Raw genomic sequence first — 12,829 nt, 5'->3', positions numbered from 1 at the left:
AGTACAACGTACTGCGGCATATGTTGCACAGTGTAATACAGAGTAGTACAGTGGAAAGCATGTTCTGTAGAGTAGAATGCAATGTAGTGCAGTTTACCGCTGGAATCAGATCGCTGGGTTTTGAATTCCAGATCGGCCACTTCCTGGCTGCTTGACTTTGGTCAGGTTGCCTTAACCCCGTGCACCTCAATTTTACCAGCGGAGCTTCGCCGGGAGGCCGTGCAGAGCAGATGTGAGCGTATGTGAAGTGCGGTCGCGCAGTAGGTGCTATAAAAGAGTTACTGTGATTGCTTTTTGCTGCATTCGTTCATTCACGGGACAGCACGTATGGATCACCTACTCTGTGCAATACATCGTGTCCGTCTGGGAAGACGAAGAGGAGAGGCCAACACGGAGTAGTGAAAGTTGGGACTCAAAGCTCGAGGACGGCTCCGTCCCTCTCAGGTTCCTGACCTCTGATCAATCCCTTGTCTGTGAGCCTGTTGTCTCATTCGTGAGGTCACCCTGGTCCTCCCAGCATCCTCTGAGCTGACCCCATCATCACTGTCACCATCAACTCAAAGGAGAGAGCTCAGTGAGCTCAAGTCACTTGTTTTCCACCAGGAAGTGGTGGACCCGAGCTCTGTGTCCCGTGTGCCCGAGTCCTGAGCTCGTGTCCTGTGCTCTAGGTGGCTCCCAGCCAGTCCGTCTGCCTTGCACCGTGAACACCTAAGTCACAAAGTTGCCGGACACTTGGTGGCATCTCACTCACCTGCATCTTTACAGCCTAGGGAGGGGCTGACTGAAGAAGAATCATAATAATCACCATAAGAATAAAAATCGCTATTCCCCCCTGACAAATTACAACATGCCAGGGATGGTTCTAAGGTTGCCATATCTGATCTCGTTTCATTCGGGCTAACTCTGTGACCGAATCGGCCCGTTGATAAGGCACCTGAAACTCAGGAAGGCGACTTGTCCAAGGTCACGCGGCCACGGAGTGGTAGAGCTGGGTGCAAATCCAGGGACGAGCTTCTCGAGGGCTGGACTTAGGCTGGCCCTGGGGAAAATGATCCCTTCTGTCCCCACGTCACCCAGCATGCCCTCCGTTGTGCTGCTGTCTGTCCTGGTTCACACAGGCCTCCCCCCGACACTCAGCCTTAGCCGTCAGAGGTCCTATTCCTTCAGGTACTGAGGGTCTTTTTAAATTTTTTTATTAGATTTTTTTTTTAAGTTTATTTATTTTGAGAGAGAGAGAGAGCACGTGCAGAGGAGGGACAGAGAGAGAGGGAGACAGAGAATCCCGGTGTGGGGCTCAAACTCATGAACTGTGAGATCATGACCGGAGCCAAAATCAAGAGTCAGATGCTTAACCAACTGAGCCCCCCCCCCCGCCGGGCGCCCCAGTGCTGAGGGTCTTGATGGGCTGAGTCTATCAAACTCAGCTCGCTAAGTGGCTGTCTTGAGCTGAACTTGGCTTGTAAATGGGTTATGACAAACAGATTTTCTTCTTTTAGGTTTTAAGTTAAATGCTGACATTTAGAAATTAATGCCTTGGAGCACCTGGGTGGCTCAGTCGGTGGCCCGTCTGACTGTGGCTCAGGTCATGATCTCCTGGTTTGTGAGTCTGAGCCTCACGTCGGACTCTCTGCTCTCAGCACAGAGCCCACTTCAGATCCTCTGTCTCCCCCCTCTCTGCCCTTCCCCAACTAGTGTTCTCTCTCGCTCAAAAACTAAGTAAAAAACATTTAAAAAAATAAAAATCAAATGTTTCATATTACAATCCGCACTTTTGTTCTTCTCTCTTGAAAAGCAAGAAGACCTGCCATATTGGACCCATAAACCTGCAAGGCGATAAATGACGGGGACCGAGTGGCGGTGCCCCCTTTTAGATGGGGCACCTGCTTTTCCAGTTGCCACAGACCCCTCCCAGGTCTCTTCGCTCACATACGTTCCCCCTCTGGCCGCCTCAGGCATGGACTTTGGCGCTCAGAGCCCCTGGAGGCCACCTTTGTCCTGCCTGCTGTATCAGGACGGTACTTCACGGTTTACAACCAGCCGAACCAAATCCACTGCCACCGGGTCCCTCTCACCAGCCCGGTGAGGGGGGCAGTGATTAGTAACCAGTCTTACAGATGTGCAAACCGGCTCCAAGATGAGCCAGGGCCAGCTTATGTAGCAGCGGACTGGCCACCTGGACTTGGAATCCGGACCTCAGATCACCTGTCGTCCAGGCTCCATCCTGTGCACCACTGCCCTTTCCAAGCCCTGGGCGGAGTAACTGAGCTAACTGTCACAAGCCTCAGTTGAGCCTGTGCCCAGTGGAGACGGGCAACGATGACAGGTAGGGGCCCCTGGGGAACGAAGAGCAGGCCTTGCCTTCTTTCCAATCCCCACCGCCTCCTCTGTAAAACATGCAGATGGGATGGCACAGAATCTTCTAGCGCTACATAAAGGTGTCTCAGGGGCTCCCACAGGGGGAGAGATGGGGGGGGCCACCAGCTAGGGGGTTCTTGAGCCCACTCCCCCTGCAATCGGGGCTCCGTGTTGGTCAAGTAGATGTGTTTCTATGTCCACACATATGTGTGTGTACACCCACATGCACACGCGTGAAGGTTCTCAGTCTCTTTGTGAACGAAGTCCCTCTGCTCAAAAACCAAATGCTTGCAAACAGCTGCACCTGCCGAGTTCTAAAGGCTTCCTTCCAGTTCTTTTCAGACGTCGCATGGACTGCTCAGGAGGCTGCTCCCTGTTAGAATTCAGGCAGCATGCTGGAGGAGGGGGAAGGAAGGCGCCGAGCAGAGACCACCTCGCTGGGAGGGCACAGAGCGAGCAGGGATTGGCTGGCGGTGAACTTGGGGAACTGACTGGGGCGGATGGTCTTGGGGAGGGAGAGAGAGAGGTGGCAGTGAACGGAGGGAGAAGGGAATGCAGGGAAGGGAGTCCTGTGGGGGCTTTAAGGTGAGAGCCATGTGGGCTGATGTCCCCACTTTGCTGGGGGTTAAGCTCCAGTCCACACGGAAGGTCCCATAAAACTTGCCAGGGAGATGAGGGCGTCTACTACAGAACTCCTGCTTCGTGCCAGGTGCTGGATCCGGTAGGGTGTGCGTCTGTGTGTGTATTTACGTTTATTTACTTATTTTGAGAGAGACAGAGTGCACGAGTGGGTGAGGGCCAGAGACAGAGGGAGAGAGAGGATCCCAAGCAGGCTCCCCACAGTCAGCACAGAGCCCAACGCGGGGCTCAAACCCACCACTGTGAGACCATGACCTGAGCCGAGATGGAGAGTGGGACTGACTGAGCCACCCAGGCGCCCCCCGTAGGGCATATATGCATTTGATTCTCATGGGAGCCCTCAAATGGTAGCTGTAATCATCACCTCAGTTTTGCTTAAGGGACACCGGAGGCTCTGAGGGGTTAAGTGATTAGCCCAAGGTCACATAGCTAGGTAGGAAGTGGTAGGTAGGTCTAGGACTCGAGTAAGTGAAGCTGCCTGTCTTCACGCACAGACTCCTTGGCACCGTTCTGTCCTTTCTACTGTCCTACGTGGCACCATTGGCACTTTGGGCTGGATACCTCTTTGTCATGGAGGGCTGTTCTGTGCACTATGGGACATTTAGCAAGGTCCCTGGTCTCTGCCCACAACATCCCAGTAGCACTGACTCCTAGTTGTGACGAGCAAATCGGTCTCTGACGTTGCCCAGCGTCCCCCACAAATAAAATCACTGATTCAGAACCATTGGACGAGAGCCATCCTGTCAGGTCCAGGGGTGTCACGGGTAAGGGGATATGCAGAGAACACCCCCATGAGCCTCTGACCAAAACAAAGAAAAAAGAAAGAAAAGAAACCCCCCCAAAACACCAACCAAAACCAACAAGAAAGACTGGGCCCGTGAGCTCAGAACCTTTCTAGAACAGCACCCTCCCCATGCCCTATGCCGCCCTGTGCGCTGTGGTTTGGCAGGGAATGGTTCAACCAGAACTTTGGGCAGAAGTAGTAGTCGGTTTGGAAATGTCTAGAGAAGTGCGGTTAGCGTTTACACTCCTCTCCAAGGAGCGAGAGCTGAGAATGGAGACAAATTTTCCAGCAAAACCACCCAAAGCACGATCAATCTTTCAGACACCCCCTCCTTTGGTGGTTGGTCTCCTTCACCTCTTAAGAACTGGAGAAGAGCTTTCACTGGAGGTTTGGGGGTGACGGAGGGACTCTGGGCCAGGCTTCCCTTTTCCAAACAGCCCCAGAGCTTGACTTCGGGCATTGCCTCACATTGAGGTTCTATACACACACTGAGACCAGATGGAAATGTGATAGCATTTATCTTAAGACTTTAAACTTGGGGCCCGAGACGCTGCATTTCTAACAGGCTTCCCACAGATGATATTTGGAGACCAAAGCTGGGCCCAGGGGAACCGTCAGACTCTCCAGCTTCCATCTGTCGGAAGTCATCAATACCTACAGATATTCAGGGACCAGGGCAATCAGGAGCGATCAGTTGGTCTCAGGCACGTCCTAGACCATGTCCCTACCCCCAGCTCTATCACGACATGAAGGTTACCCCAGTGAACCCCGGCCCCACGGCTACTCTCAATGTTATTTCCGTGCCCTCCTCTATGGGCTCCAGCCACATTCCCGCGGGGTCTAGGTATGACTCCGCTTGTGGCTTCTGCGAATGGATGCTTGATTACCGCGCTTATCATTCGATTAACGACCCTTAGACTCTCCTTGTTTGCCAGGACTTATATAATAAAACATTTACCGGCGTCGTATTTCACTTCATCTACGCCTTCATCCGTTCAACAAACACTTACGGGGTGTCTACTATGCTCTATCCACCACGCTGCGGAGGACAGCACGTCTGCCTGTGACAGTATGGCCACTGCCCTCCCAAGGCTAACAGTCTCGGGCAGGAGATGGAGAAGAATCGAATAGACACACATAACCCAAAGGTTCATCGATTATTGAATGTCTGGCCTCTGCTCACCCCTGTGTAGGCCTCTCTGGAAGGAAGGAGCTAATTTTTAGTCGCCTGTGTATCCCCAACACCCAAGATCGGGCTCACAGTAGTTTCCTGGTTTAAACACTTCGGGTCTCCCTTTGGCCACAGACCAACCCTGGTGCTCCCTATCACCACCCGTGCCTGCCTCCTATGCTCTCTTCCAGCCAGACTGAACTTCACTTCCGTGCTGTCTCTCCAGCACCCCCACGCACCTGCTGTTCCATAGGCAGGAACGCACTGTGCCTTCAGACCTCCCTTTGCCTCCTCCTGCACAGGCTAATTTGAGGCCCCACCTTAGAGCTCACCTCTTCTGAGAAGCCTTCCCCGACACTCCTTTCAACCCCAGGGCAGGGCCACATCCTCATGCTCAGGTTCCCTTCACCTCCTGGCTCTCCCCGCACTCAGTACCCCCGCCCCCAACGATCCACACCCTGCAGGTGGGTGATGTCTGTGTCCACCTCGCTCTGCGTGCCTAGCACAGCACCTGGCACATAGAAGGTGCTCCGTCAGTATTTGTGGGACCAATGTCCAAGCCAGTCCCTCCTTGAAGGCGGGCACCACACTTCCGGCCCAAGATCCCAGAAAGAAGAGTCGCACAATCCACCTACCAGGCCCTTAAAGAAGCCGCCGAGGGACTGTCGCCGCTTCTCCGGTCTCTTCTGGGACTTGTCCCCGTTCTGCAGTGAGTTCACCTCCACCGCGGCCGGCTCCACACACTGGGCGGGTTCTTTGGCGTCCTGCTTGTTGCTCTTCTGTTTGTTCCCCTCAGCCGCCACCTTCTTGTCTTTGGAGGAACCTTCCTTGCCCTTCTGGCCCGCCCCTGCCGGCTCCGGCTCCGGGGGCATGATGACCTTCTCCGCGGAGTCCGATGTCTACAGCAAGTTCAAACAAAACGCATATTTAGTAGCTGCAAGACAAGCCTCCATAGCAGGTGAATAAACGTGTCAAAACAGAGGTGTTCAAGTGTTGGAGGGTGTCTACGTTTTCATGCATCCTGGACGAGATGGGAAACAAAATTAAGAAAAAATGTGCGAATCCTCATTATGGTTCAAGGTCACAGTAGGGGATATTTATTTGTTTACCTAATAATTCACTCACTAATTTATGCTTTCCCAGCCAGTATTCTTTCCTCCCTCTCCTGGGACTACAACTTGCGTTTTCCCTGGGGAACCAGGATTCCCTTTCCTCTCTTTCATGTCAGACAAACTTATTCCATCCCTGTGGCTGGGGCCTGGCAATTTCAGAGCCTTGCATGTGATTGGGCTGCTGTGATTGGTTCAGAATGGCTGAACACAGATTGGAAGCTGAGCCAATCTCAGAGCTTTGCTAAATCAATCAAGAGAGAGGTCTGCCCTCTTTCCATTGGGTTTGAAGGAGTAGCTTCCAGGACCAGCACCATCTCTAGGGGAAAAAATCTGCTTGAAAAGGAAGCCAATAGGAAAGCAGAGTTGAGAGATGGAGAGAGAGAGAGAGAGAGAGAGAGAGGGAGGGAGAAGGAGTCTATAAGCTGATGGCATCACATATGTCCCTGGATCTAGCCGTTCCTGAAGCCCTTTTGAGCTTAAGCCAGCTTTGAGAGCGTTTCTTCCACTTACAACTCTTTTCTGGGTGGTGCCTATTCTTTTCTTCCTGATTATGTCTACCGTGGTTTCTGGTGTGAAAGTGTGCTATCACTCATAAAACAGTGGTGAAAGAAGAGGAGTGTTTTATTTTTAGTTTTGAATGTACAGCTTTCATGCTACAGAGACATTTTTGCAATCCTGCTTGGTTCCTTATAATTCCGAGGGAGGAAGCTGTGAAATCCAAAATTCTAGCAAATGCTTGGTAAATTACAGATAACAAAATATCTGTGAAGTAGAAGCCTTTTTCCCATAGTTGGGGGCCACACAGATAAAATAAAAACATGCCAGAGGCCTGGGGTAAGAATAATCACATGGAGACTTTACACCCCCGTTGGGAAAGCGACATAAGAACTATTTTTCTAGCGTAAGAAAAACACCAGTTCGAGCAACGCCCGCTTTGATGTTGGGGAGAAAACTGGAGTTGGAGGGGATTGTGGCGACTTATCACACGCCCTGTTTAAAGGGGCAATGGCTGTCCCGACCCAGCCAGATGCTCTACAGGATTGCGGCCCTAGTGCTGTGAAATCTTCTATTTTTCACATGGAAACTTGAAAAGGAATTGTTTTAAATGCAAAATATGTCAAGTTTAAGATACTGACTTCAAAGCTTTAAGGCCCTGGGAATGCAAATTGGTGCAGCCCCTCTGGAAAACAGAATGGGGGGTCCTCAAAAAATTAAAAATAGAACCACCCTACGACCCAGCAATTGCACTACTAGGCATTTATCCTCGGGATACAGGGGTGCCGTTTCCAAGGGACACATGAACCCCCATGTTTATAGCAGCAACATCAACAGTAGCCAAAGTATGGAAAGAGCCCAAATGTCCATCGATGGGTGAATGGACAAAGACGATGTGGGATTTTTATACAATGGAGTATTACTCGGCCATCAAAAAGAAGGAAATCTTGCCATTGGCAACTATGTGGATGGAACTGGAGGGTATTATGCTAAGTGAAATTAGTCAGAGAAAGACAAAAATCATATGACTTCACTCATATGAGGACTTCAAGAGACAAAACAGATGAACCTAAGGGAAGGGAAACAAAAATACTATAAAAGCAGGGAGGGGGACAAAACAGAAGAGACTCATAAATATGGAGAACCAACAGAGGGTTCCTGGAGGGGGTGTGGGGGGGGATGGGCTAAATGGGTCAGGGGCACTAAGGAATCTACTCCTGAAATCATTGTTGCACTACATGCTAACTAACTTGGATGTAAATTTTAAAAGTAAATAAATTATTTAAAAGAAGTTTTAAAGCCCTGCTCACAGAAAACCACAGCCCCAGCACCCCCGGGGGCCGCATGGGACGCACGGAATACACGCTCACAACTTATGATTCGTAAAAGTTACATATTGTCCCCCCGTTAAAAAGTTCTCGGACAAAGTTCCCCCTCAGTATCAAGTGTAGCCCTGAGAAATAAGCAAGAAGAGAGAAGATTGCCCAGTCCCCAAAGGCTCCGTAGGTCGCAGCCCCGTGGAGGGCAGGATTCCTTGGAGAAAGGAAACACCCAGGGCACCCCAAAGATGCTGAGCGATTCCGTCAGACCCCATGTGCCAAAGTCGTAGCAAAAGTCAAGACGCAGATGTCCAAGGGCAACAAAGCCCCGAGAGCAGGTACCCTTGCACAAGGAGACAGAAACGCCCACCGTGATGCTCTTCAGAAAGGCCACAAGCCACTTGCACACCGCGTTGATAGTTTTTGTCGTATAGAAGGTTTAAGATCCACTTATTGGCTAAGGGCTTAGCGTCTGCAGCTGAAAGCACACGGTGGGCTCTGGGTCCCTTCACACCCTTGCTGGGTGACCTGGAATGAATTGTTGGGTCTCTCAGCTTCCTCATCTGTGGGGCAGTCACAGAAGACATCGTACCTCATGGTGCGTACCCAGGCCGACAGAGAAGAGTCCGTCATCCCAACCCAACGTTGTCCACGGTGATCCTTCCTGACAGATTCTTTCCGTGTGGGTCCGAGAGCCGGGGGCAGACAAGGGACTCGGCAAATGTTTGTTGAATGGAGTGTCCCTGTGCCTCCCCAACCTCGTCTCTAATCCCTTTTTCCTCTGTTCCTTCTGCTCCGACCACACGGTCTCCTCTTCTTCCGTGAACAAGCTTACTCTCAAAACGGGGGCCTCACGTTTGCTGTAATTCCTGCTCAGGACGTTTGCGGGGCTTGACGTGACAGCCACTTCTTTCCCGTCAAGTCTCAGCTCAGATGTCACCTCCCTGGGGCGGTGGCCCCTGTTTAGACAATCTACCCCTCTCTTACAAAACACGGCTGTGTTTCCTTCATGCTTCCATTAATCTTGGGGGTTTCTTGGCTCACTTGAGAACATTCTCTGCCTCCCTCTGCTGGAAGGGGAGCTCTGGAGAACAACACTCTTCTGTCCTCCACGGCTTTATCCCCAGCACCTCGTCTGACACATAGTAAGTCTCCACCAAAAAGGGTTGAACGGATGGCCGGCAACTTGCCTTCCAGATGTTTCTACACTATTTCCCTCGGCAAATCATTGCGGGGTGGGGAGTGAGAAGTGCCCACACGTCAATAGCTTTCACGGGACATTGATTTTTTTCAGGAGGGGCGCTTTCAGTGGATCAGGTCCATTTATCGCATAATTACGCCACTGCTACTAGGGCTTAAATGTTCTTTTTAATGGCTTAGACACTAACTCCTGGAAATAACAGATGGCTGGTTCCTTACATTCAGAGTAAGCTAAGAATCTAAACTGTGCGATGATTGCTTCATCATTGAATGTAGATGATTTAAAATCTTTGCTTGGGATTTGACTCTGTCTCAGGATTTATCACACAAATTATTCTCATTTGAATCATCTTGAGTGTATCCTCTTGTAGAACTGAGTGACGCTGGCTGGAAGTTGGGGGACAAAGTCATGGGAACATCCCGTTTGATTCAGACCCTGAGGCACATCTGAACTGGGAGTTGCCTTGGGCTCCTTTTCCTAGAATCATCACCCGAGACTTTTCGTAACTCTGAGAGGACAATTCTGAAGGGAACAGAGAATGTCTATTCCCATCCCCCAAATTAAACAAAGCATTTATCATTCTCTCAACGATCACACATCCGTCTCCTCAAGTCTGCATCCAAGACGATCGGCATAACTGTTTCACGTCCACATTCTAGACAGAAATGTACAATTATGTTTAAAACTTTCATATGGAATAAAGTACATGTATCGTGTTTCCAAGATAGTGAACTCGAGGAGTTTTGGGTTCCCAGTGGTCCGGAGAACACGTTTGGGGACAAGCACAGCAGGAAGTTGAAAAAGAAAAACAGAGATAATTTGAATGCAGCAAAAAGCAATATATTCCCTGTTGGAATATATAGGATAATCCAAGTATTATGGTCATGGAAATATAATGAATGGTAGTCACTGCTGTCCATTTGTGTGTGTGATAAGAACAAATACTGTAGGGTGGTAATTTCTTATCAGCGGCATAATAAGTAACAGTAACAAAACAAAAGCAACTGCTATGGCTCCCTAGACTGAAGCCCTAACCCCCAGCGTGAAAGTATGTGGAGTAAGAAAGTAATTAAGGTTAACTGGGGTCAGAAGGATGGCGCCCTGATCAATAGGATTAGTGTCCCTATAAAAGCCACCATGTGAGGACATAGTGAGAAGGGGGCTGTCAGAAAGCCAGGAAGGAGCTCTCCTCACCAGGAACCAAACCATTGCTGGCATCCTGATCTTGGATTTTCCAGTCTCCAAAACTGTGAGAAAACAAATTTCCGTTGTTAAACCACTCCGTCTATGACAGTTGGTATGGCAGCCCGTGCTGATTCGCACGGCCACTAGCATTCATCGCGTCCTCCGTGCTGGGACTTCCAGGTGCTTTACGTGCCCTGACTCATCTAAGTATGACAGCGCTTTTCCTAGCTCCATGATATAGGTGAGGAAACTGAGGCACGGAGACATTTGGTAATTTGTTTCCAGTCACACAGGTAAAAGATAGCAAAGCCAGGGTTCAAACGCAGGCAATCTGAGCCAGCAGCTCTGCTCTTAACCAGTTCTCTGTGTTGCAAAAATTAGTTGAAGAATACTTGTTGAGATTTTCGTGGAGGTGTGTTTTTAAGTTAAGAAAGAATGCAGGTTATAAAATAGGGTATGGAGCATGAGATGACCCCATTTAAAGAAATGAATATGTGGAGTTATAAACATGTCTTAGCTGTGTTTCTCTAGAGTGGAGAAAATAATGGAAAAAACCACACGATCCCATGTTTCTTCACTCGTTTTTCAAAGAAATAGCTCCTACTATATGCCAGGCACCATGCAGTGCGATGGAAAAATAGAAGAGGCCCCTCCCTTGCTCCAGACACAGAAAGAAAGGGGTAGAGGAGACAGATAACGAATAGACAGATGACTTACTACAATGTGTCATAAATTCCACGAAGTAACAGAACAAGACACAACAATGATGGATGGAAATAGGACATCTCTTTGAGGAGGGGACATTCAGGCCAAGACTTGAAGGATGGGAAGGGGTTTGCTCTGTGGAGAAGAGTTGGAAAAGTAAGTGTTAAATAAGAAATAGCTGAAAACTCTAGCCTGTTCATGCATGTGTCTGTAGAGCCCAAGAGAGTGCCTCATGTACAGCAAGTGCTCAACCTAGAGTCGGTAAATGAGTCGCCTTGTGGTTGAGAATTGCATTGGGAACTAGGCTAGAAAGAAGTAAGAGCACGCAGGCTAACCCCACCACCGAACAGAGTTGACAGGTCACTTACTTGACAGCTGGAGTCTTTCCCATTTATTTCTTCTGAGTGGGTGATCCCTTCATCCCCTTTCACTGACTAAAATAACAAACAGACAACGGCCTTTCAGCTACTACAAGCACAGCAACATGGACAATGCAAGGGGAGTTCTGGAATGGCTGACCTCGGTCATTCATTATTGAGATGCAGCATCAACTTCTGCAGTTGGAAGACCAACTAGACCAACTGAGATGCGTGATTCCCATGTGGCTTCCAACCAGAGTCCGATTACATTCAAGTGTTGGCTTCCCCAAATCACAACAACATAAGTCTTAAACCCTGGTGTTAGGGAATTCTGGGATAAATAAATGATGATCAGTGTGCTAATGTTGGAACCAGGAGGTGGCTGAATGTATTCAATGAATGAACAATTAAACCATTGGTAGGCTTTTCTTGGTAACACATAGGTGGTGATGTTTCCTGTGTTTTTTCCTCTAGCAGAGACATGGGGCATGTGGAACACCCTCTTTTCCATTTTAGTGACCCCTGTGGCCTGTGGCATCAGTGACAGAGTTGGACGGGCTGAATTCATAGGTTTGGCTCCTTAAAACAGACTCTCAGCGAAAGGCTCTAAAAGCACGTTCCTGGGACCACAGCTTTTCAGCATCACTTGGGAGTTTGTTAGATGTACCGATTCTTGAGAACCACTCCAGATCTACAGAGTCAGAAACTCTCAGGGCTGGGGCCGAGCCACCTGTACTTGACAAGCCCTTCAGGTGAGACACGTCTCAGTGTGAGCATCACTGCTTTCAGCTAACTGGTATAGACAAACGCCGACCAATACTGGGGACTGCAGGTTCAACTATGGACTCGGTGATGCTCTGTGCCCGATGCCCGATAAAGCACCTAAGAAATCCAGTAATGAACTGCTCCGCTCTTATCAACAACTTTGACTCAGGTTTCATTCCCACATTAAACCACTAAGTCATCGCTAATCATCTCCTCCTCCCCTGCTGGAGGGAGGGGGTGTAGGAAACAGGTTAAGCAATGGGGGGCAAACAGGAAGACTTCAGATCCCACTGTTACTATCTTAGCTGTTCTGCCAGCAGATGGCAAGGATCCATAACACCTGCATCAGAGAACAGTTAACAGCATCAAAGGCACTCAAATAATTTTTTGATCGATTAATATTATATGCCTCTGTCATCTGGGGTACGGTAGTCCTATTAGTAAAGATAATAAAAATTGTTATTTATGGAAGCTAACTTTTCCTGGAGTGCTCACTAAGGGTTAGGCGCTCCAGTGAGGCAGTAACCCACCCTGGTTCATTTATTCGTCATGCAGAGCCTCAAGATAGAGGAATAGTGTTCTTTTCCTCATTTTACAGTCAGGAAAATGGAAGCTCAGAGAAGCTAGCATGGGTCACGGAACTAGCATGTTAGGGAGTCGGGATGTGACTCCGGGCAATCGCTCTATTCCACCCTCTTAACTGCCTCTCCTATAAGGCAGGAGATACCATTCAATGAAC

The 12,829-nt window shown here is 49.3% G+C and overlaps 1 protein-coding gene across 8 annotated transcripts in view; it reads right to left on the bottom strand.

Annotated features, from left to right (window-relative positions):
- The window catches only part of BCAS1 (brain enriched myelin associated protein 1), a 99,070-nt gene that overhangs the window by 2,396 nt on the left and 83,845 nt on the right, over window positions 1-12,829 (bottom strand). For 4 of the 8 annotated variants that reach the window (XM_047853660.1, XM_047853653.1, XM_047853655.1 and 1 more), the window contains 2 exons: window positions 11,335-11,400; window positions 5,585-5,848 (listed from right to left, as the gene is read on the bottom strand). In XM_047853660.1, coding sequence (XP_047709616.1) covers window positions 5,585-5,848; window positions 11,335-11,400 — 330 coding nt within the window. Of the gene's footprint in view, window positions 1-5,584; window positions 5,849-7,765; window positions 11,102-11,334; window positions 11,401-12,829 lie in introns of those variants that run through there. The other 4 variants (XM_047853654.1, XM_047853657.1, XM_047853658.1 and 1 more) reach the window with 2 other exon arrangements.

Source organism: Prionailurus viverrinus, chromosome A3 (assembly GCF_022837055.1).
Source record: "Prionailurus viverrinus isolate Anna chromosome A3, UM_Priviv_1.0, whole genome shotgun sequence".
Lineage (NCBI taxonomy): Eukaryota > Metazoa > Chordata > Mammalia > Carnivora > Felidae > Prionailurus > Prionailurus viverrinus.
The sequence above is the reverse complement of the archived record's forward strand: the minus strand, read 5'-3'. Positions and strand labels throughout refer to the sequence as shown.